The 23,433-nt window shown below is 36.7% G+C and overlaps 1 protein-coding gene across 1 annotated transcript; it reads right to left on the bottom strand.

Moving 5' to 3' along the window:
• Nucleotides 1-512: 512 nt before the first annotated feature.
• snx9a (sorting nexin 9a) lies at nt 513-21,989 on the bottom strand. The gene is made up of 18 exons (XM_055171438.2): nt 21,772-21,989; nt 19,691-19,777; nt 19,528-19,602; nt 18,485-18,571; nt 12,303-12,402; nt 9,509-9,644; nt 9,324-9,411; nt 9,089-9,214; nt 8,889-9,006; nt 8,674-8,804; nt 5,307-5,410; nt 5,064-5,167; nt 3,848-3,925; nt 3,623-3,699; nt 3,309-3,398; nt 1,510-1,624; nt 1,152-1,243; nt 513-1,066 (listed from the first exon to the last, which is right to left on the bottom strand). The coding sequence occupies exons 1-18, from the start codon at nt 21,781-21,783 to the stop codon at nt 1,019-1,021; spliced, it is 1,668 nt and encodes a 555-aa protein (XP_055027413.2). The 5' UTR covers nt 21,784-21,989; the 3' UTR covers nt 513-1,018.
• Nucleotides 21,990-23,433: the final 1,444 nt, after the last annotated feature.

The raw sequence follows: 23,433 nt of genomic DNA on the forward strand, positions 1-23,433 counted from the left end.
TTTTTCACTTTTTTAATTTCACAAGCACCAGAGAAGAACGGAAGTCCTGAAAAATGAAAACAAAATTCAAGAAGTCAAAACTAATACTTATATACTGTATAGAGGAAGGAAACAGATTTGGGCCAGAGTGCGTTTCCTTGCTCGGGTTCAGTCTTTAAAACACACACGCACGCACACACACAAATCTTAAAGGTTTCATTATCGCTCCATTATTATAATTCAAGCTAAATTTGTGAGGACCTTTCATATATGCAATGGTTTATGTACCAAGACAATGATATTTACTATACCCCTACCCAATTTTGTAGTCAAAATTGAATGCACACACAAACCAACTATACTATTAATTTCCTTTTCCTTCCAAGGTCAGACATTTGTTTCCTCTTAGTAAAACTGACATATCAGCTTCCTCAAACAGGACCACAATCTCACAAGAGATATTTTTGTGCTCTGCAAAATTAATTTTGACTACATACAGGCAAAAAAAAAAAAAAAAAACGCAAAGCACTGTGAAAGGTATAAAGACAGATTTATTACATTGAAAGGGCTTGTTAAAAACAAATATTTTACATGAGACACAGACATTTTTAGATTTTTTGCATAGAACATATTACCACAGGTAAATATATGACCATACTGCTTTTATCTAAAACATACCACATCTAAACATCCGACTTGTTCACCATCACACACTACCAGAAAATAAAATCACATCAATTTATTTAAAAAGTTAATAAAGTAATTTGGTAGAAGGCTCAGCCTGAGCATACTCGCATGTGTCCCTGAGAGACCTTATATTTTTATACAGGAGCGTGTTAGCCGCAGTAACAGTTCACATTCACTCTCTTAATAAAATGTTTGGTTAATGATTTCATCTTACTGTATATATCATTACAAAATAAGTCATTTATTTTATTAAGTGGAAAAAGATGGTTAATTGTGAATTAGGGTTAAAAAGCACAAGCAGCAGCCGTATGTTTGAAGTTTCATGAAACCGACCCGGTTTGACGGCGCGTCCTCACATGGTAGTATATTGTCCGAGAGCTTTCTTCAGCTTTTCTGCAATCTAGACAAATAAACAGAGCAGGACATAATCACACATAGACTCCATACATTGAAATTACAAAAAAGTACAATATTTTGTTACTCACCGTCTCATAGAATTTCACCTGTTCTTCCAGGTAGAACTGCATCAGTCTGTTGTAATCATAGATACGGTTGCTATGGAAGTGATTCATCTCCGCTAAAGAAACAGATGGCACGTCTAAGGTTACATGTGTGTGACAAACACAGGTACACGTATACGTTTGCGACCCAGTATGTGAAACGTCATTTTTGTGTTAAAACGGTTTTTTACATAAAATCTTTACATACATAATGTAAAAATATGACATTATCTTTAATATTGACTGAGTCAAGTCAAAGATTGAATTTAAAGTAAAATCAAACTTTGATGCTCCTTTGATCTCATTATACGACTTAATCCTGGATTTCACATTTAATATGTACCCTGTAATGCGTAAGACATGGTGCTAAGATTCTTCTCCATCGTGTGCTTGTCTTGTTGGCTAATCTTGTTCAGCGCCACCAAATGGTCCGCTTCTTTAACTTTATCAATGGCAGCCTGAGGAATAATAAAAATAAATGATCAGATATACACTACTGTAAAAAAAGTTGGTTTAACTTAAAGTAAGTCACCTGGTTGCCTTTCTGTATTCTGAGTTTATTTGGTGAAAAAAAGTTGTGTCAACTAATATTTTTGAGCTAAATTAACTAAAATTGTTAAAGGAAAACACCACAATTTTTCAATACTTTATTATGCTCCCACCTCAACTTAGACAAATCAACACACACATATGTTTTTTCAATGTGTGCACTTAATCCCTGTACAGCACGTCGTGAATGTGCTAGCATTTAGCCCAGCCCCACTCATTCCCCAGGATCCAAACAGGGATGAACCTAGAAGCCATTAAAATTTTTGGTGTTTTCTCTATTTAAAGACTGTTACATGAGTAGTTACACGAGTAAAGCCCGATTTATAGTCGTGCGTGAGTGTAGCCTGTGCGTAGCTCTGCGTAGCCTAACGTGCACCTCGCAAAAATGTTAACAGTGCGTCAGTTCTACGCGGACCGCAAGCGCTGTGATTGGTCCACCAGAACCCCTCCCGTCAGGTAAAAACCTATGCACAACTATAACGAGCCCTTAAAGCAACACTATGTAATTTCCATGTAAAAATGACTTACAGCTCCCCCATGTGGTTGAAAAGCGCAACAGTGCCTGGTATCAGACACTCTTCTGCAGGCAGGGGGAGGGGCAGGGCTGTGTTTCCTACACTCCACCGCCACTTTCAGAGTGTGCTTGTAGCAGATAGGAGGCTGCTCAGGTTGCAGCAACAGTACAATTTGTCCAGTTAAAAGTTGTTCTATCACTGAAAAAATTTTAGAGACATTATTTAAAGGTAAAAAAAAACTACATAGTGTTGCTTTAAGTATGGTGGCACAAAATAAAACGTGGTGATTTTTTGAGCGGATAAAAGTGATAACTGTTGTGTGGCGCGGGAGCACCCAGTTTACAGCACTTGGACCTCAGCGCGCAGCAATATTGATGGTAGTTTAAGCGAGAGGGGGAGTAGTCAGGAGTGATGATGTTACTGCGCGCTGAGGTCGAAGCGCTGCAAACTAAGCGCTCTTCCGCCAAACAATATAGTTCTCATTTTAAATGGGCTTAAAAAAAATCGCCACATTTTATTTTGTGCCACAATACTTACTTGTGTAAATACTCATGTAACAGTCTTCAAATAGGGAAAACATGAAAGTGTTTGGTGGCTTCCAAATTAATCCCTGTTTGAATCCCAAGGAACGAACGGGACTAGGCTAAATGCCAACACATCCACAACGCGCTGCACAAAGACTAAGTGCACGCATACAAAAAAGACAGGTATGCATCAATTCATCCAATTTGAGGTAAGAACATAGTAAAACACTGAAAAACAGTGGTGCTTTCCCTTAAGGCAACTGAGTAACTAACTTTATTTATTAAGTTGAACCAACTTTTTTTACAGTGTAGAATGGTTGACTATGCAACAAACATAAATTTTTAGCATTTTATATTTCCATTTTGTTTTAACAACAGCGAAACCTGATTATTTATGTTATCCTATAGGATTCTTTTTTTGTGCGACTGTCAATGCAGTCTCAGACATTTGCACCCCAGTGTACATTATCACAGACAATTTTATTAACACGCATCCTTCTACAAACAACATGGAAACATTCACTGACAATACAAATGGGGTTAAAGGTTTGTACCTTGTGAACTCCTATCGTGTCAGGGAAACAGCCCAGTAGTCCCTTATATTCGTTGTTTGTTTCCATTAGGAAGTGTAGATCTTTTTTTGGCTTTTAAACAGAAAGGATCACCAAAATTAGTTTCTTTCTATATCAATAAACAAGGGCTTAAACTCTAAAAACAGCAATCTGAATGGCGTTATCGTTGGCCAGCCTTGATGGTAACAATTTAATCACATTTGGGAAATAGCTGCAGGATACAAAGATTTGGATGAGGGGAACTGCTAGAGTTCAAGTTAAATATTTGACATGAGGAAATATTGGATTTTTGTCACCTGTCCAGCAACAATCTCTGCTATTTCCTCATACGTCTTTCCTGTTGCAGTTAATGCCTCAGTAAGAGTCGATTCCCCTTTAAATAAAGAAGTAGTTTGTATTTGTGACGCTAACAATTTGATAATAATTAACTATAACGACTGTAAGATATGTAACTTTAACTATATAATATGTAGAACTTAGTCAATTTACTGCCATTGTAATAAAAAGCTTTAGGCTGTTACTTGGGTATCCACTGGTGTTGAAAACTGAAGACATGTTCTGAAATGCTTTTCCTATCTGCCGATATTCCTTTTGCAATGCTGTAGATTTAAAAACAAGATTTTCTCAGTGAACAAACCTCCATACAGTATGCATGTTACAATAATAATACATGAATAATAAATAAATATGTGACCCTGGACCACATCTAGAAGCTGAATAAATAAGCTTTCCATTGATTTATGGAATGCAAAAAAGTCTAAATATTTGTGCTGGACAAAGATTAATCGCAATTAATTGCATACAACAAAAGTGATTTTTGCATAATATATGTGTGTGTCTTGTGTGTAATTATGTATATATTTAACCACACACATACATTTATTCATTTTTTTATATATATAAATTTTTTAAATTTGTACATAATATAGAATATATAAAATATTAATAAATTAGTGCTGGGCAAAGATTAAACGCAAATAAACGCGTACAAAATAATAGTTTTTTTTTTTTTGCATAATATGTGAGTGTGTGCTGTGTGTAATTATTATGTATATATAAATACAAACACATTCATGTATGTATTTAAGCAACATTTACATGTGTATATATATATTTATTTATATTTTGATATATTCTAAGTGATATATAAAATACAAATATATATATACAAATAAATACATATATACATACATATATATATGTGTGTGTGTGTGTGTTTGTGTGGTTAAATAAATATACATAATAATTACACACAAGACACACACCTATATTATGCAAAAAAAAAACACTTATTTTGTATGTGATTAATCGCGATTAATCTTTGCCCAGCCCTAAATTAAATTTATATACACATGTAAATGTTTCTTAAATACATACATGAATGTGTGTGTGTGTATTTATAATAATTACACACAGCACACACCAATAAATTATGACAAAACTCACTTTTATTCTGTACGCAATTAATCGCGATTAATCTTTGCCCATCACTACTAAATATTTAGAAAATCACCTTTAAAGTTGTCTAAATAAAGTCCAGCAACAAATATATTAACAATAAATACATTTTTGATATATTTAGGGTAGGAAACGTACAAAATATCTGGAACATAATCTTTGCTTAAAAGCATTAATTCACCACCACTGTCCAAAAATACATTTCAGGACATAAAATGGGAGATGACTGTGTAAACATGAATCTTTTTTTATGTGTGGAATTACTGTAAGAGAACTTACGGCCTGTACATCTCTTCCAATGTAGGTTACCAACAGCCAGCAGCTCTTTAACACTGTTATCCATAGATCTAGCAAACTGACTGTACGTTTCACACTTCTGTTCCCTACAATCACATCAAGAAGATACCACACTGTTAACGAACAAATAAAATTATTCTTTTCAAAATGAAAACTTAAAATGAAACCAAAGAAGCAAAAAAATTGTATTATTTGTAGAATGAAATAATAATTCAAGTGCCTCACACTTGAACTGGATCAAGCTCTGGAAGCTCTGGATCCATGATGGAGAAAATTTTCACACCCACAGTTTCGTCTTTCTCTGCCTTCCGCTTTCCTAGTTTCCAATCCTGATCCAAAGAATACATGAAGTTACTCATAATTCGAGTATGATGTCATAGCATAACTAACTGTTCACTTAGCCAATTTAATATACAGCAAAACACTACAAAACATTTCTCAGAGGACTTGTCCTTTGCCTTTTTAAAGAAAAGATAGAAGTTCTGTTTACATTTTTGGTACATTGTGTGAATTTTTGTGTAAATGTGGACAATTAAAATTTGTATTACCCAGTGGACAAATGTTTTAACCAAAAAAAAAAACAGCAAAGATATTATAAAAGATTATGCACTGCTATAAACTGCTGCAGGGATTAGGATATATAACTAGTTTTAACCAACATGCCTTAGGCCTACTAAAAACATTACGTGTGTGTGTATTTTGGGGCAAAACGAAGGGCACTGATGTATTTTAAGATATGTCAGTGCAAGCTGTTTTCAGTTGGGAAGTTCCCTCGCTAAAAAGCCCATTTTTCCCATAGACTGGATTTTCACAAAAAAATCAACTCTGTGTACAAAAGTTTAGACACTGACACGTTTTGTCCAACAAGATGATCTTCACAGAATGAATTTTAAAGTATACTTTATATATAAGACTTCAAAATTCATAAAACTTGTGTTCATCTGGGAAGATTAACTTTGTGGACAAAACCTGTAAGTGTCAAAAACTTAAAGACTTAGGGGCAGTTTCTCGGACAGAAATAAGACTAGTCCTAGACTAAAATATATGTATATATGACTAGTCCTAGACTAAAATATATGTATATATGACTAGTCCTAGACCAAAACATATATTTTTCGGTAAACACATGAACCCGCCTTCAAAGTTTGTATTTAAAATAGGGAGGTAGTATAATAGATAATCCAAACAGCGCCATCGAAAACGTGACGTCCTTTAGGGATGTTACCAATCGCTCGCTCGTTACATCAGCCAATGACTTTATGGAAAATATTGATAGACAAAACATGTAGGCAATTATATAATGAATTCAACAATCTCTGTGTGACGTTTTTGTGTGTTTGACTTCATGCTGCGCTTTAAGAACTGACAGACAGATGACGTCAAAGTACCGCGAGAGCGAGTCGAAATTAAACTACTCCGTAAGATTTATTGAAGAGCTCGTGGTACTTTGACGTCATCTGACTGCGGCATCACATAAAGTCGAACAAGCCAGTGGCGCGGCTGACGTACGATGCGGCTGACTGTTAACTGTGTTTCTCCCCAGCTTTTTTCTTTTTTTTTGTGCGCCCGAGCTTCGTTTACAGTCTAAGTTTGAAAAAAAAACTTAGCAAACACGTCTGAGGAACAGGTGAGCCTTCACACGGTTCACAACAGAACCGAAAGAGAAGACAATGCTGAATAAAGTCGTAATTCTTGCAATTTTTGGACCAAAATGTATTTTCGATGCTTCAACACATCCTAACTGACCACTGATGTCACATGGACTACTTTGATGTAGTGATGGGTCGTTCGCGAACGAGCCGGCTCTAAGAGCCGATTCTTTGTAGCGAACGAGAAGAGCTGACTCCTGTCAGCGAGAGCCGAATCTTCATTCGCAGGCAGGGGTGGGACCTATTTGTATGTGGCACACAATGCGTCCAATCAAAGACAGACTAGGATTATACCATTATTTGAAAGAAGAATAGGGATAGACGCTCCAAAAAGCCAGTGTAGTAGTACAGGCCAGGTACAAAGCGATAGAGAGAGACGGGGGAGCCGGATTTAAATGTAAGCATGTTGGGAGAAAGTTAAGGCATTTACCAAAAAGAAGAAGAAAGAAGTTAAGTCATGAGTGAAAACCGAAAAATATAAATTTTGCCTTTATTTATTAGGTTTGTTTGCTGTTTTTCTGTGTTCACTGTTCAATTGTTTAATTAAAGTTTATCTAAGAAAAAAATCATAAAAATAAGGCTTTAATAAAAACAATTGATGCAAAAATTGCATACCAACACACTAACCATTCACAATTGCTAAATTGGGCTAAAAATAAGTCTTCCAGTGGTACTAAATAAAGAGCCAGTGTCTGAGCCGTAAGAGCCGGTTCTTCTAAGGGAGCCGAGCCAGAAGAGCCGAATCTATGAAAAGAGTCGGACAGCCCATCACTACTTTGATGATGTTTTTATCACCTTTCTGGACATGGAAACCGTACATAGATTTTCAATGGAGGGACAGAAAGCTCTCGGACTAAATCTAACATTAAAACATCTTAAACTGTGTTCTGAAGATGAACGGAGGTCTTCTGAGTTTAGAACGACATAAGTGTAAGTCATTAATGACATTATTTTCATTTTTGGGTGAACTATTCCTATTAAGTAGTCACGCTGTTCCCTTTAGGGGCGGGGGCAAAAACAAAAGCTGCTTATCTTGTATGTAAATACACGCAGACAATGACGCCCCCGCTACACGCTAGAATCTCCAAGCCAATTTCAACCGCAAAATGTACGCTTTTAAATATACAAAAACTTCTTCGTGATCTCAACTAACAGATTCTGCAAAAAAACGAAAATCAAAAATTTTGGAAAAAAAAAAGATCTTTCTTATTATCTCGAAAGTTGTGCTGTCGACTTGTGTCACTGGTTTCCGTGACGGGTCACATATGTTAATAAATTGTGACTTCATAGCACACAATTTTAGAGACAGCAATCTTTCCACATTCAAGTAGATGCATGACTAAAATAACTGCCCGGAGGCGTTGCAAAGGTAGCTGGCTAGGGACGCTACTTCCCCAAAGGGACTTTAAAAACGGTTATATCGGACTTATATTTAATCAAACCAAAAAAAGTTGTTCCTGTAGCTTAATTGGTAGATCACTGCATAAGCAAGGCAAAGGTCATAGATTTGATTCCCAGGGAACACACATACTGATAAAAAATAACAATATAGGGCTTGAATGCACTGTTTGGATAAAATTGTCTGTCTAATGTAAACGTAAATAAAACAGAAACCAGTTGTTGAACAGGTTTACTGAACACACCAACATCTTCCACTGATTGCAAATCATCTAGTCCCACCCCAAATTCATGCTTATGTGATAAATAGAAAAATATTTTGTAACCACAACAGAGTCAAACTGTTCCTGGGAAATTAACATACAGTATAAACTTTAAGTGCATTAAGCTATAATTTTAAATGCACACATCACCTTTAAGCTGACCAAATTGGATATTTTTTGAAATTCAACTTAATCTTGTGTTAAATACAATACTTTTTTCATCAGAGCTACATGTTTGCACTGTGATTGTGCTGTATACTGTAATAGATAAACCAAATGTACCTTCTCATCTTTGTAGTTCAGGAAAAGTTGAAAAACTTCACTGTTTGAAATCACTGGATGTCGGCACATCCGAGACATCCAGCCCTGCAGCCGCTCCATGCGCATTTTAATAAATTCATCTTCAAATCGACCTAAACAAGAATGGAGTACAGATGTTAGTCTGCCAGTTTTGTGTCCAGCTGAAACATTTTGATACTTTTTTTAGTCTTGGTCACCTGTAACTTGTTTGTCCGGCAGACTTGGGATGGGGAGAGCACAGGCAAACTTCTCCACCAGCCTCTCATATAACCAATCAAAGTGTTTGTATCTGTGATTGACAGGTCTGTTTGTAGTCTGAAAAAAGTGGTTGAACATTAAAATAAACCAAGAAATAACAAATATTATCATTTCAAGAGAGGCATTTGCAGAAACTTACATCAGGTGTGACTTGGTATTCGATGTAGCTCTTCAGACCGTACATTTTTGAACCCTTTTTGGGATCGGCCACCACACAGTCTAATTGAATTTGTGAGTACAACCAAACTGGACCCACCTCACCCGGCTGCAAATACAATTAAGGGCTAAAGTACTGTACAATATTTTGTTTGAGTAAAATACAATCAACATTGTTGATGTTTAAATTTGTGAGTATAATTCATATATATACTTACATATATCGGAAGTGTATCATTTCCTTTAGCTATGTGTTTTGTAAGTAAATACACTTCTGGATTTGGGGTCTTGGAGAACCCTGGAAACCTACGAGAAAATTATGAAGTAAAACCTTTTAAATATTTGGACAATAATACATTTTTACCATAACCATTATTGGAAGTTTTAAAACTACGGCTTTTACTTGATTTTCATTGTGGGGTGAGCTCCACCCCGCTGCATGGTTCCACCTTCCTCTGTCTGAGTGCCACCGTAACCGGCTGTGGACTTTCCATCATCAGAATCATCATCCCATTCATCATCAAACGAATAGACAGAACCTAAAAGTCACAAAACAATTGTCAACTAGAGATGCACCAATCGACCGACCAAAGACCAGTAACCGTCCGGTCAGTCTCACGACATTCCGATTCCGGGCTGGTTGCTATTTCATCGTGTCATTAAAGACCTCATTGTTCGGTCAAGTTGGTTCATTCGGTCTATTTACTTGTAATTTTGATGCATCCCTAGTTTGTAGTCTATATGCTGTAAATTATAGTTTTGAGAAAGAAAACCGGAATTGTCAAAAACCGGTATCGCCAGGTCCATCAGAAACCAAAACCGACCAAGAACAGGGTTCCCACACCTTAATTAACTTCAAATTCAAGGACCATTCAAGGACCAATACCCTAAAATTCAAGGACTAAATGTGGGGACACATTTTAAGTGAGAGCAAGGTTACATCGTGTTACCTATTAAGATACATTGTTACAGTTCCCTTTTAAGGGAACTCGTGCTGTGTCACTGCGGTGACACTTTGGGGGCGCCTCCAGGGGTAAGTGCATTTGAATGTGTATATCAAATTCAACCAATGGTGAGGCTTAACAACGAAGACAGGGTGACGCGAAAGCCAGGAATTATATAGCTATCTGAAATATTGCCAAAGACCTTTTAAATATACTGGAAGTATGGCAAGGGAGACGCAGCGCCTCGTTCCCTTCTCAGTGAACAACAGTTACATACGTAACCCGAGATGTTTTCGTCTGTCAAACACAACTATGCAAAAAAGCATTTTGGTATGAATCAACATTCGCATACAGAAGATATAAGCATTTAAAGCAAACAGTTTAGCACGTGTGCTTAAAAAGTCTAGAATTTTATGATATTATCCTACACAACAGGGAATAATATGGATTTTTTTCCAGAAAACTTTTTGCATAAAATAGATTCAAGCACTTTCAATGACCAGTATCTATGTAAGTATATTTGCAAAAACTTCCCCAGGCCTTAAATTGTTTCCCCCAGGTTCACAAACTTTCAAGGATTTCTGAATTTTTGGGACCACAAATATTTTAAGTGAACAAAATTAAGTAAATACGTATTCAGCTCATCCAACCCTATTCTGTTAAAAATACAAAACTTTGGCTACAAACACAAACAGACGAAGCAATCGTGTTAAGTTAAGGTCACACAGGAAAGCACATTTGTATTTAACTTTCACACCTAACACTATACTTGTAACAGTCTGACTTTATTTTGTCTGAATTCTAGTAAGGCCAGCCTGACTTCAGAATATTAATGTTAATCATAAATGTGTATTATAAATAAAGATTATTCATACTGAAATCTAAACAGAGAGGCCAAAGAGGATATTGAGTAAACATGAATAGTTCACTCACGTTTGTGAATGACTTCTACAACTAATATTTGACTACTTTAAAAACCCGAAGTACTCTTTATCAGTGGCACGCTGAAAAGCCCAGATAACTGAGGAAAGGTTCAAAGTTTAAACCACAGAACCCCGTTTATACGGCTAGCAGAGCAACTTCCTATACATTTGTGTAAAAGTTCACCTTATTTATATGTAAATATACATACATGCATAAAGGGGACATTTCACAAGACTTTTTTAAGATGTAAAATAAATCTTTGGTGCCCAAGTACGTATGTGAAGTTTTAGCTTAAACTGCCATATAGATCATTTATTATAGCATGTTAAGATTACCACGTTGTAGCTAAATACTTTGAGCAAACATGTGCCTTTTTTAGGTGTGTCCTTTTAAGTGCAAATGAGCTGATGAAATGCAAACACTGATCGCCATATTCGCCAAATTCAAAATTCAAATTCAATGACTTGCAGAGAATGGTTTACCAAAACTAAGTTACTGGGTTGTACTTTTTCATATTTTCTAGGTTGATAGAAGCACTGGGGATCCAATAAGTGCACTTAAACATGGAAAAAGTCAGATTTTCATGATATGTGCATGCTATAATGCACAAAGAAATCTAACTTAAGCAAATTTATTTAAAATTGGGTATAATTGTACCACACTACTATTACATAATAATAGACAAATCCTTAAAGAAGCATTTCACCCGTTGAAACATTAATCTTTATTAAAAGTGTGTCATATTTGTAGTTGAAATGTAACATACATTTCGAATTTGGTGCCTATTTGACCGAGAAAAGGGGTGTTTGTAGCCTCACCCCCTCAACAAAGATATTAGACTTCCTGCTTTCAATGATGCAAAATGATAATTTTTAAATCATTGAAAGAAGGAAGTGCAACACTGAAATCTGTATTTCTCCTGAGTCCTGTCTCAGCGGCAACTGAGGAAATGATGCACGACCATTCAAAAACATGACTGGGGTTCATACTATACAAAGATTAAAGCAACACTATGTAGTTTTTTTTACCTTTAAATAATGTCTCTAAAATTATTTCAGTGATAGAACAACTTTTAACTGGACAAATTGTACTGTTGCTGCAACCTGAGCAACCTCCTAGCTGCTACAAGCACACTTTGAAAGTGGCGGTGGAGGGTAGGAAACACAGCCCCGCCCCTTCCCCTGCCTGCAGAAGAGTGTCTCATACCAGGCACTGTTGCACTTTTCAACCACATGGGGGAGCTGTAAGTCATTTTTACATGGAAACTACATAGTGTTGCTTTAATGCAAATGGGTGAAGTGTCCCTTTAATGTCCAAATGTTATCTTACCATTATTTCCAGCTGGTTCCTGTTCATTGTAGTTCCAGTTGTCTGCAGAGGAGTTATTGGACCATGCTGTGGCAGTCAAAGCTTCATTTCCATTCACCCCCTAAATAAAAAGACCATTAAGAAATGTTTACTATAATTTAAACAAAGTAGTTTCTTTCACCCTGCTCCCTTTTTCCTCTCAAGCAATCTCAAGACTACAATACAGCAATTCATTGCCTGAATCTGCCATACAATTTATGGAATTTAGCAAAAGCACTGCTGTGTTATGGTATACATAGTCTAACCCCTCATATAATACACCTCTTCCTTTTCTGTTTCTGTCAACAAACCTTAAGAGAGATCTTGAATGCACTGTAAAAAATTGACTACTTCTTACCGCAACTCTTAACAAACATCTTGACTTTTGTAACAAACTTTTATAGTAATAGTTTGGGCATTGCACTCACAAGAAACAGAGCAATTTGTCATTACTGGCCTCACCCAAAATTATATTGGCCCATATCTGTGAGGCAAATAATGAAAAATTGCTCTCTCACATATCAGTTTTCAGCATTTTTTTATTACAAACATTGTTCCTTAACTTTTTGGAGTATTAAAGTTCCTTAAAGGTGCAACATGGGACTTTTAGACGGATCTCTCGATAAAAATGCAATCGAATATATATATAATAAGATATATATAACTATATTACCAGTGGTGTAGAAGGACCCTACAAAATGAACTGTATTGTTTTTATTACCTTAGAATTAGCCGTTTTTATCTACACACAGTGCAGTTTCCATTACATGGAAGTTGTCACCACGCAACAGTATCCCTAACTGCCTGACACTGTTCTATAGATCACATTTTGTCACTATTTTGTCTCCGACGATGACATGTTTGTCCTGTGGCGGCTAACTGTAGCTTCACTTTGCATTTCAAAATGGAGGGGTGAGCTGTGGACTGAGCCGTTGGGTGCAATAAATCACACCACTAGATGCTATTCACACCAATAGATGCTAAAAATCTAAACACAGATCATGTAAGGGCATGGTCCTGTGCTCGGTTACATGAAACTCCTCAAGTAAGGGTTTCCCTGAGGGAGAAAAATCTGAGGTAAGGGATTTTTTTAAAGGGATAGTTCGGCCAAAAATGATATTAAACCCATGATTAATACCCCTTCCGGTAGCGCCGCCATCTTAGACTCCTCTGTATTCAGGAGAGAGTATTAGCGTAGTGTACGCACTTTTCTTAGTGACATATGACAAATTCGGAGGGCGGGGGCACAGAGCAGCAGCAGAGTAACCTCTGTACGCTGCGTAAGCTCTCATCCTGAATGCAGATGCAACTAAGATGGCGGCATTACCGGATGCAAGTTATTTTGGTTTATAAACTTTTAAATGTGGATATTTCTACAACGAAACTGCACGGATTACTCTCAGAAGGACTTTGTTAAACATCGTGGAGCCGTTTGGATTTATTTTGTGAAGGATGGATGCACACTTTTTGGACTTGAAGGTCGCGGACCCCGTAACTTCACATTTGATTAACTAAAAGATCTAAAACATTTTTTTAAATAACTGAAAATGTCATCGTCTGAAAAATGATGGACATATGCATCTCGGACGGCTTCGGGGTGAGTAAATCATGGGTTTAATATAATTTTTGGCCGAACTATCCCTTAAAGAGCATTGAGGGGTTTAGCATGGTGCGGTAGACGTGATTCCGCCTCATTCGCGTGTCTAGTTCGCGAGAATGGCACGAATTGAGCGTTGCCGCGGGAAACGCGCGAGTTGGAAAATTTGAACTTTGGCGGAAAAACTACCATGTTAACCAATCAGGAGCCTGCTCTAGTAGTGACGTGATTACAGGAAGCGAGCGGAGTCGCAGAAGCCCCTTCCTTGACGCGAATTTCCGCGTGAATGTCTCGATGACTAGAATTTCATGCGTGGCTTTTATGCGTAAATGAAGCGAGTAAACTCAAAATGTTCAAGCGGCAAACTAGACGCGGTTGACCTGAATTTGACGCCTCAAACGCGGCTAGTGTGAACCCACAGTAAGGGAATTCTTAGCTTAAGGATTTTTCATGCAACCAGGTACAGAACTACAACAAAGCACTAAGAAATTTTAGAACGGCCAAACCTTTTTGTACCCAGGTGTTAACTACCAAAATTTAAGTGCAAATGGTGTAGGAGGATTTTGAAAAAGACCGGACAGACCGGACGTGACATGGGGCCGTGGCAGCATCAACGATTCCATTTTTTAGTTCGAAGGTGTAACTTAATTTCGATCAATTTCGATTTGTGACACCCTTAAAAGATACTGATCGATACATAAACTAGCTCCACCTAGTCAGGCTCATGTCATTGCGCTCCACCTAGTCAGGACCATCTTACCAAGTTTGCTATGTCTACGACTTTAACTTACAAATGCAACAGGGTTCCAGCACTTCGGGTCTTGAGCCCTACAAAATATGGTACTCAAAAACTTGACCATTTAGAAAAGAACTAGTTGTGCTTTAGTCTAAAGGCTCTAAAGTTTGTTTCTGTCCATTAGTCTCCGACCTAATGGCCAATTCCATCAATACACCTGACCTTGATGCTATTAAAGACTAACTCACAGCCATGCAAGACCATTTCTGCTCCCAGCTTCACCTATTTTTCCCTGAACATAACATTGCTCATGTTTATCATCATTAGTGATTTAGTCTTATGGATGCCCCCCAAAATGTGACTGAGTCATCAGTCACTAATGGAAACGTTAGACCATTTGTTGTTCAATTTTCCTGCAAGTGTGCTTTGCTAAAGAAAACACTTGACCAGTTTCCACGCTTTGAGATAAATGCAGGACATGGCCGTGAAATGTATAGTGAAATGCCTTATACTGTGCAGGTCAGAAAAAAATTAATAGACAAACCGTTATTTACAGTTTGTCTACATTAAAGTTTATATTCATTTTTAACAATACTGTACTAATGTATTGAATAAAAAAATGAATATTTGTAAGAATAAACCTGAATTTTAATCACTGCTTCAATGCGTCTCGGCATGCTCTCAGTCTTTCACATTGCTGTTGGGTGACTTTATCTCTCTACTGATGTGTGATTTTGTTAGAATGAGGTTTATGCACTCTCTTCTGCATTAAGTCAGTCAGTTTTGCCTTCATAGCAACAATGGCATTTTTTTCACTCGGGCGCATCAAGATGTACCTAGGGTTACAGTCAACGACTTGAGTCAAATTATCTAAACACTGTGTCATACATCGACAACTAAAAAGGGGAAGGGCTTCAAATTACATGTTTCAAGGTATGTCCACAATTATGAAGGTAAAATCGCTACCCCTAACACGAAAGTGTAACTTAGTGTAACATTAAAGAGGTCATTATAAATTGAGCAGCCACTAAAAGAACTAAAAAGACACAGCAAAAACATAAGCTAGATACTCTTTTGGAATCCAATTTTCTCTGATTTTGATCAATTCTACATTAAAGGAATATTAAATTTTCTTAAAAGAAAAATCCAGATAATTTACTCACCACCATGTCATCCAAAATGTTGATGTCTTTCTTTGTTCAGTCCAGAAGAAATTATGTTTTTTGAGTAAAACATTGCAGGATTTTTCTCATTTTAATGGACTTTAATAGAGCCCACCATTTAATACTTAACTCAACACGTAACAATTTTTTTAATGGAGTTTCAAAGGACTATAAACAATCCCAAACGAGGCATAAGGGTCTTATCTAGCGAAACGATTGTCATTTTTGACAAGAAAAATAAAAAGTATGCTCTTTTAAACCGCAACTTTTCGTTTAGGTCCGGTCCAGCGCGACCTAACGTAAATGCGTAGTGACGTAGGGAGGTCACGTGTTACATAAAACGCACATTTGCGGACCATTGTAAACAAAAAACTGACACAAAGACAATAATTAGTATCAGTAGACATGCAACATAGGAACGGTCCTCTTTCAACACACTTGTAAACACTGGGGCGGAGTTTCGCGTTCGTCCTCTGTGACCTCTTGACATAATGACGTATTGCGTCGGGTCACGCCGACGCATCACGACCGGATCTAGACGAGAACTTGTGGTTTAAAAGTAGGGCTGAACGATGTGAGGAAAAGTTGCGATGTGCGATGACATTGTTTAATGTTGCGATGACGATGTGAGTTGCGATAAATATATATATTTTTTCATGTTTTAGGGGCCATTCACAAATACGTGGAAAACACTAGACACGTAGGTTATTGTCACATGACCTGCACACTGCGCTTGTGTCATTCTGAAAAGTTAAAATGTTTTTGAAATACCTGGAAAAAACGAGAGTGTACCCCGCGACGCTTCCAGAGCACACATACATTTGAAATAATGAACTTGAGCGCGCAATAGACGCAATATGAGAATCACCGCTTCCACAGTACCTGTGTTTGCGGCATCATCTCTCCTAAATCAAAAATAATTCCATGATATAGCTGAAGTGCTGTTCATTTTCACCACAAGGTCTTCGTCTGACAACACATTTTCCTCACTCTTCTCTCCTTCCTCTGCCATAGTTTTTGCTAACAGGCACAGCGTCGCAACTGACACCTCACAAATCAATCTGAGCGTAGCTGACTTAGGGGTTCCCCTGATTGGCCTAATAGCATGAACGCGCAAACAATCGCTGCGTCCGAAACCGCCTACTTCCATACTATATAGAAGGCAATGTAGTGCTTTTTGCATACTATATAGTGTGGTAGTAGGCGATTTCGGACGCAGCACATGTCTTCAGGACTAAACGTGATAGGTCAAGCGTTTATTACATGCGCTTACTGTTTTCCCTTCATTCATCGCGTCAAGGCTGTCTGTTGCGATGTGTTCATCGCGTGACTTCATATCGCGATGACGATAAAAATTCGATGTATCGTTCAGCCCTATTTAAAAGTGCATATTTTTTATTTTTCTTGTCAAAAATGACAATCGTTTCGCTAGATAAGACCCTTATGCCTCGTTTGGGATCGTTTGTAGTCCTTTGAAACTCTGTTGAAAAAAACTGTTACGTGTTGAGTTAAGTATTAAATGTTGGGCTCTATTAAAGTCCATTGGAATGAGAGAAATCCTGCAATGTTTTCCTCAAAAAACATCATTTCTTCTCGACTGAACAAAGAAAGATATCAACATTTTGGATGACATGGTGGTGAGTAACTTATCTGGATTTTGCTTTTAAGAAAATGGAATATTCCTTTAATAGTATAGAACACAAATTAAAATTTAAAACTATCTTTTATCTCAGGTTTTTTAAAATAGCCATACTGCACAGATTACAGCTTTGCACATTTTGGGTTCTCTCAACCAAGTCAATTCTTATGTTCTGAAGGAGATTTAATATGTGATGGCCACTTGCTTTTCCTTCAATATCTGATCCAACTCGTCCATTAAAAAATGAACAGGGTTTTAGTTTTATAAAGAAATCAATGCATAGTCACAATTTAGCCGCAAAACCAATTTCAAATAAGTATACAATTGAAAAACAAAATGTTTTTAAGATCACGAGAAACAAATTCAGTGAAGTGTATCCAAGCTTGACTGGCAGAGTATTTCTAGTCTAAATAGACGCTTATCAGACTGATTGCATTTTTGCTCAAATTCTGCCAAAAATTCTCAATTTGCATCTGGTAAACCTGCCCGAGCTTAATAGTGAGTATAGATTTCACTTCTCATCTTCACGCAGACTGGCAGGTAACGGCCGAACAATCAAATGTTATTACATGCATGCTGATGGAAAAGCACGGACAAAGTGTGGACATCCAAGAGAAAAAGCACGATAAGAGTCTGGTCCTCATGCCCAATGTCTAAATCTATAATGAGGCCCATTTACTCTCATTCTCCTGCTAGCACAGGAAATGGATTTCAACTGTGGATGACACATAGGGCCTTTGTGCAATGTTTTGCACGGCACTGATCCATGCAGATTTATAGTAAAAGGTAGCAAGGAAATGGCGGAAGAAAAACTGAGATTTAAATAGCGGGCTTTGTTGGTTGTAAACACTAGCTATTTTCAGTGAAGGCTTTTTTACATTTCATTTGCATAACATGGGAGATACTACATTTTAAAACTATATTTGGACTAGAAACTTATGCATGTTCACCACATTTCTACAAGAATTTGATTAAATCAAACTGATTTAACTAAGGGGTACTGCAAATAGTTTGAATTTAAGGTGGTACCTGCGTATTTGCTGAGCTGTTGTTGTGAGCAGGATTGTAAGCATTGTTGTACTGCGTCGTCACTGCATTTGAGGAACTAGGGTTGAGCTCAAACACAATAATATTAGAAAACTTTCTATTGAATGTACATATACGGCACATTTGAAACAATGTGAAATATTGTGCATTTTGGTTATATTCCTAGCCTTTTCCCATTCACATGTCCATAACTTCCTATTATAAAATAATTACAGTAGGATCGATACACCTGTCAGTTGTTATTTTAAAACTAAACATGCATCAACACAGAGGTAATGGTTAATCTTGTTAACTTTGATACATACAGTGCAAATAACGTGGGAATAATCTTCATCTGTTAGCAAAAGTAAATATGTAAAAAACTGATGAGTAGAAACATTATTCACTAATTCACTGGATCACTGAATAACATTATGAATTAGGGCTGCATGGTATTGATGAAGAATGCATTTTTAATATTTTAATTGTTTAATGATGTGATATGCAATACAATAATACTTTAAGTTTGTAAAATCTTTTGAATTATATTAAAATTATGCACACCCGCGGTGTAACGGCACACAGCTTCACATTGCCACCTTGGGTGTGCATTATTTTAGAATAATTCAAAATTATTCTTTACCAAAAAACATGTTTCACATTCATTTTTGAAAAAAGCATCGCTCTCTCTTTTTCACCAGTCTCTCTGCTGTCTGCATTGACCTAAAACTTTGATTATATATAACTTTTCTTGAGTATTAAAGTCATGCATGCAGTTATTGCATACCATTGCGATGTGATATTAATATACTGCACAGCCGTATTATAAAATTTAATTACAGAAATGTTTCAAGACAATGCTTATTCATTTCTTAGAAAGAACTACAACCTCTGCTCACCGGTGCGGTGCACCAGCCAGATGTTTCCTTTAATTTGATCTTTCCCCTCCCTTGGGTACTAAAAATGAACCCACACTTTTTAGTTTTATCTAATGGTGGAACATTTTGAACTTTTTAAACCAAGTGGATGACTACTCAGTATTTTACCTCAATATAGTCTTCTGGAACCAGGCCTACGTCTCCTCTGGAGTTTCGGGCTTCTACCCAGCCACCTCCAACATTCTACACAATATAATGCAAATAGCAATACAGCTTAGACAGATTGAGATTTTAAGATTTAATGAAAAATATTAGGGCTGGGTTTACTCACCTGGTTAGTGATGGTGAGTACTTCACCCTCTTGAACAGAAAGCTCATTGTTGCCAGGCTCGGCGGTGAAGTCATACAATACCTGGGCCTGCACACAAAGCCCAAAGCAAACATATGGGTAACATCAACCAAATGCATGAATATTTCAGCGTGGCATGGAAAACAATTTCACGTCCTGTGTTACGATACTGTATTTTGCCAAGGACTAATATGGGTGATTCTCGCGAAATTAGACTTATGAGGTGTCATGAAACATTTTGATAAAAAGAGTAAATGCAAAGTAAGAGTATCAAAATAAGAAGCATACAGTTACAAACATCTCTTCATGTACTATTTTGCACATGATTTCAAATGACATCATACAAACCAATTTTGTTGTTTTTTCCACATTTAAGGGGGAAATTTTCATTACCGCAACGTGTCCATGACTGGATTTGGGTTCTTTGACATGGAAATATTTATAATTAAAAAAATCTAAAAAATAAAAAGCTACAGTGCATGTTATACTCTAAACATTTACAGTAAAGAAACATGTGGTATTGGTGATTATTGGTAAATGTAGTGTCAATAATAAGGAATATAAATGTGTCAAAGAAAATTTCAATCATTGTTTAAGCCCTCATGGAACTAACATTTAAAAAAAGATTTGTTAGAGGGACATAACTGACTGTGACACTCAAGATGGCTACCAGGTAAGCAGTTCTTATTTTTTCTCTACAGATAAAAGTTTAAATTTTGTTTGTCATAGTAGCTAGACAACTTTTTAGTTCTCATTACCGAAACATGAGTTGTAAATGCATATATTTAATGTAGTATCACGTTGCGGTAATGATAATTTTTTATGATGATAATCTAAAAATCTAAATAATTCTATAGGAAATATGTTTTAAATCCTCTAAAAATAATGGTTATAGTAAGTTCAGACCTTAATCTTATATGTGCCAAAAAATTGGCTTCAAGGGCTTTTTAAAAAATCTGATGCTGGACACTTTTTCGTGAGAATCAGCCTTGAATTCAGTCCTTGATAAAATGCATAAACAAACAAACATTATGTCAAATTATAATACAACATTTAGCAAACACAAATTATCCTGTTAATGCATTTACTATAGTTTCCAAATGATGATAAATGCAACCTACATACATTAATGCAACCCATTGATCAACAGCAATGTCAAAGCTCCAAAAAGTTACACATAAACCACATACTAGGGCTTATTTAAATAACAAGCAACTAAACAACCAGGCCACGTACGTTGACCAAAAACCAACCAAACTGGTTTTCTAGGTCAAACTTCTGACCCAAGATCCTATTCAATATTTAGCCTGCTAACTGTTTATCCACATTAAAATATGTTTACTAGAATGATAATGCTGACAAATCATTTTACAGACTATCAGTGAATGACAAGTTCCCTTGGGTCTGTTCCTAACAGGATGCGCCGTGTTCCTGCTCAAAACAGCTGGGCCAAGACATAAAGTTAGGAGATGAAAAATATCTCTAAACCTAGTGACAGCATTTTTGTGTATAATCTACAAGATCCCACTCAGAATAAAATAATCCATACTTGCTGTCTAAATAGGCAACATGGTAGTTGTTGAGACACAGTCATTGTATATTATTAACTTTTCCAATAAAAAAATTCAATAACAGATATTTTCAGATACGTTGAGACAGGCCGCGACTAAAACATACAGTAATATTTACACGAATTAACAGCAATTTGTGTCATTTTACTGGTTGGCAAGCTGTCAGTGTCCCGTCTGCGTATATTAGAAACTGTATACAAACAGTGTATCGCAGTGTAAACATGACGTTATACTCAAAGTCACGAGATCAACGAAATTATGATAAAACTTACATACACGATTCCACAGTACTGCATACGCCTTAGCTATCATTTACATTTATATTTCTGTTTTAAGGTTACAGGTTGTTCTTTAAGTTCTGAAACAGTAAATTAAATAGGCTACACAACTAACGTTAGCTGCACAAGGTGGATTTAATCGATCCCTGTCTTGCTATAACGTTACAGTATATGAGTAAATGCATTGGTTAATACCGATATGTTAAAAACTTACCTTCCCTGCCATCGTGGTATCAATTATTTAATCGCCATTGACATGCGACATCGACAAACGTTGTATAAAAAACCTTTCTGTCCCTAAACGGCGAGAATTAACGTTACGCGTTTGTTTTGCGGGCTAGGTTATGTAGCAACGCGCGCTATTAGCGAAACATCGCTCGATAAAACCCTGTTATCACCATAAAACGCAATGGGCGTTAGAAATATAGACGTCTTGTCCTCTTTCCCTACACAGACCCGGAAAACTTCAGCAAATTGGCCGAGAAATGACTTATCGAGATGCCAGAGGCTCTTCCTTCAGCTCCCACACACCGCCCTGCTATAAGCATGTAAACAAGAGTTGGGACTCGGCACAATGAAACGCCACATATCATGTTTCTTTACTTTTTGTAAAACACACCAGGGGTTTAAAATATTTTTTGGGAATATGTTGTTTATTTTAAGATGTGTTTTTTTTTGGGATGCATCAACAAACATCGTGGATTTGGTGTGATGTTAAGGCGTGTCAATGCAGGTTTGCTTAAGAACAGGATTTCCTAAGAGCGGTTCACTACAGGTGACAACACTACAGGTGCAATGCATGGTACAGTACGTGTGGGTGAATCAAAAAACAAACGTATGGAAGAAAAATATGTGCAATGCACAACCACAGTGAGGTAAGATTGCCATCTACTGGAATTGAAAGGCAAACGGGGCGTTTGAATTATGAAAAAATTACCCTGTCTGTCAAATCCAGGCTGAAGCCTTGTGTCATTTTTGGATTGATTTCAATCATGAATTTCACATTGATTTCAATCTTTGACATGACCAGTCAATACTGTCTGTCTGTCTGTCTGTCTGTCTGTACTGCAAAAAATGACTTTCTTACTTAGTATTTTTGTTTTGTTTTAAGTACAAATATCTAGAAATTCTTAAATCAAGATGTATTTTCATGATAAGCAAAATGGCCTAAGAAAATAAGTCTAGTTTTTAGGCCAAAAATATACAATTTAAGTGAATATGTTCTTAAAACAAGCAAAAATATCTGCCAATGGGCTGAGAAAATCTTTCTTTAATTAAAGACGGATTGCACGATTTCTGAAAAACACTTTGGACATCATTGCATGGGTTGCGTATGTGTGGGGCGGGTCTATCAAAAGAAAATCCAGATTCTATTGGGATAGGGGTGTGTTTGTTTATGTAATTTCACATGTCAACATTGGCTTTCAGAGATCATGCACCCCGCCTTTAAGCAAAAATGCACTTAAAGGGGACACATCATGAAAATCTGAGTTTCAAATGTTTGTTCAACATTGGCTTTCAGAGATTATGGACCATGCCTTTGAAGGAATGGTCTGCTCATTTTCAATATTAAAATATGTTATTACCTTAACTAAGAATTGTTGATACATCCCTCTATCATCTGTGTGCGTGCACGTAAGCGCTGGAGCGCGCTGCGACGCTTCGATAGCATTTAGCTTAGCCCCATTCATTCAATGGTACCATTTAGAGATAAAGTTAGAAGTGACCAAACACATCAAGGTTTTTCCTATTTAAGACGAGTAGTTATACGAGCAAGTTTGGTGGTACAAAATAAAACGTAGCGCTTTTCTAAGCGGATTTAAAAGAGGAACTATATTTTATGGCGTAATAGCACTTATGGGAGTACTTCGACTCG

Source organism: Misgurnus anguillicaudatus, chromosome 7 (assembly GCF_027580225.2).
Source record: "Misgurnus anguillicaudatus chromosome 7, ASM2758022v2, whole genome shotgun sequence".
NCBI classification, from domain to species: domain Eukaryota; kingdom Metazoa; phylum Chordata; class Actinopteri; order Cypriniformes; family Cobitidae; genus Misgurnus; species Misgurnus anguillicaudatus.

What these genes read in the sequence shown, in the direction of transcription:
- snx9a (XM_055171438.2), bottom strand. An exon ending in GAGCTTGATCCAGTTCAAGT is followed by an intron (nt 5,168 to 5,306) that starts GTGAGGCACTTG and finishes ATGTGATTGTAG; the next exon opens with GGAACAGAAGTGTGAAACGT. An exon ending in TTGGAAGAGATGTACAGGCC is followed by an intron (nt 3,926 to 5,063) that starts GTAAGTTCTCTT and finishes TTAAATCTACAG; the next exon opens with CATTGCAAAAGGAATATCGG.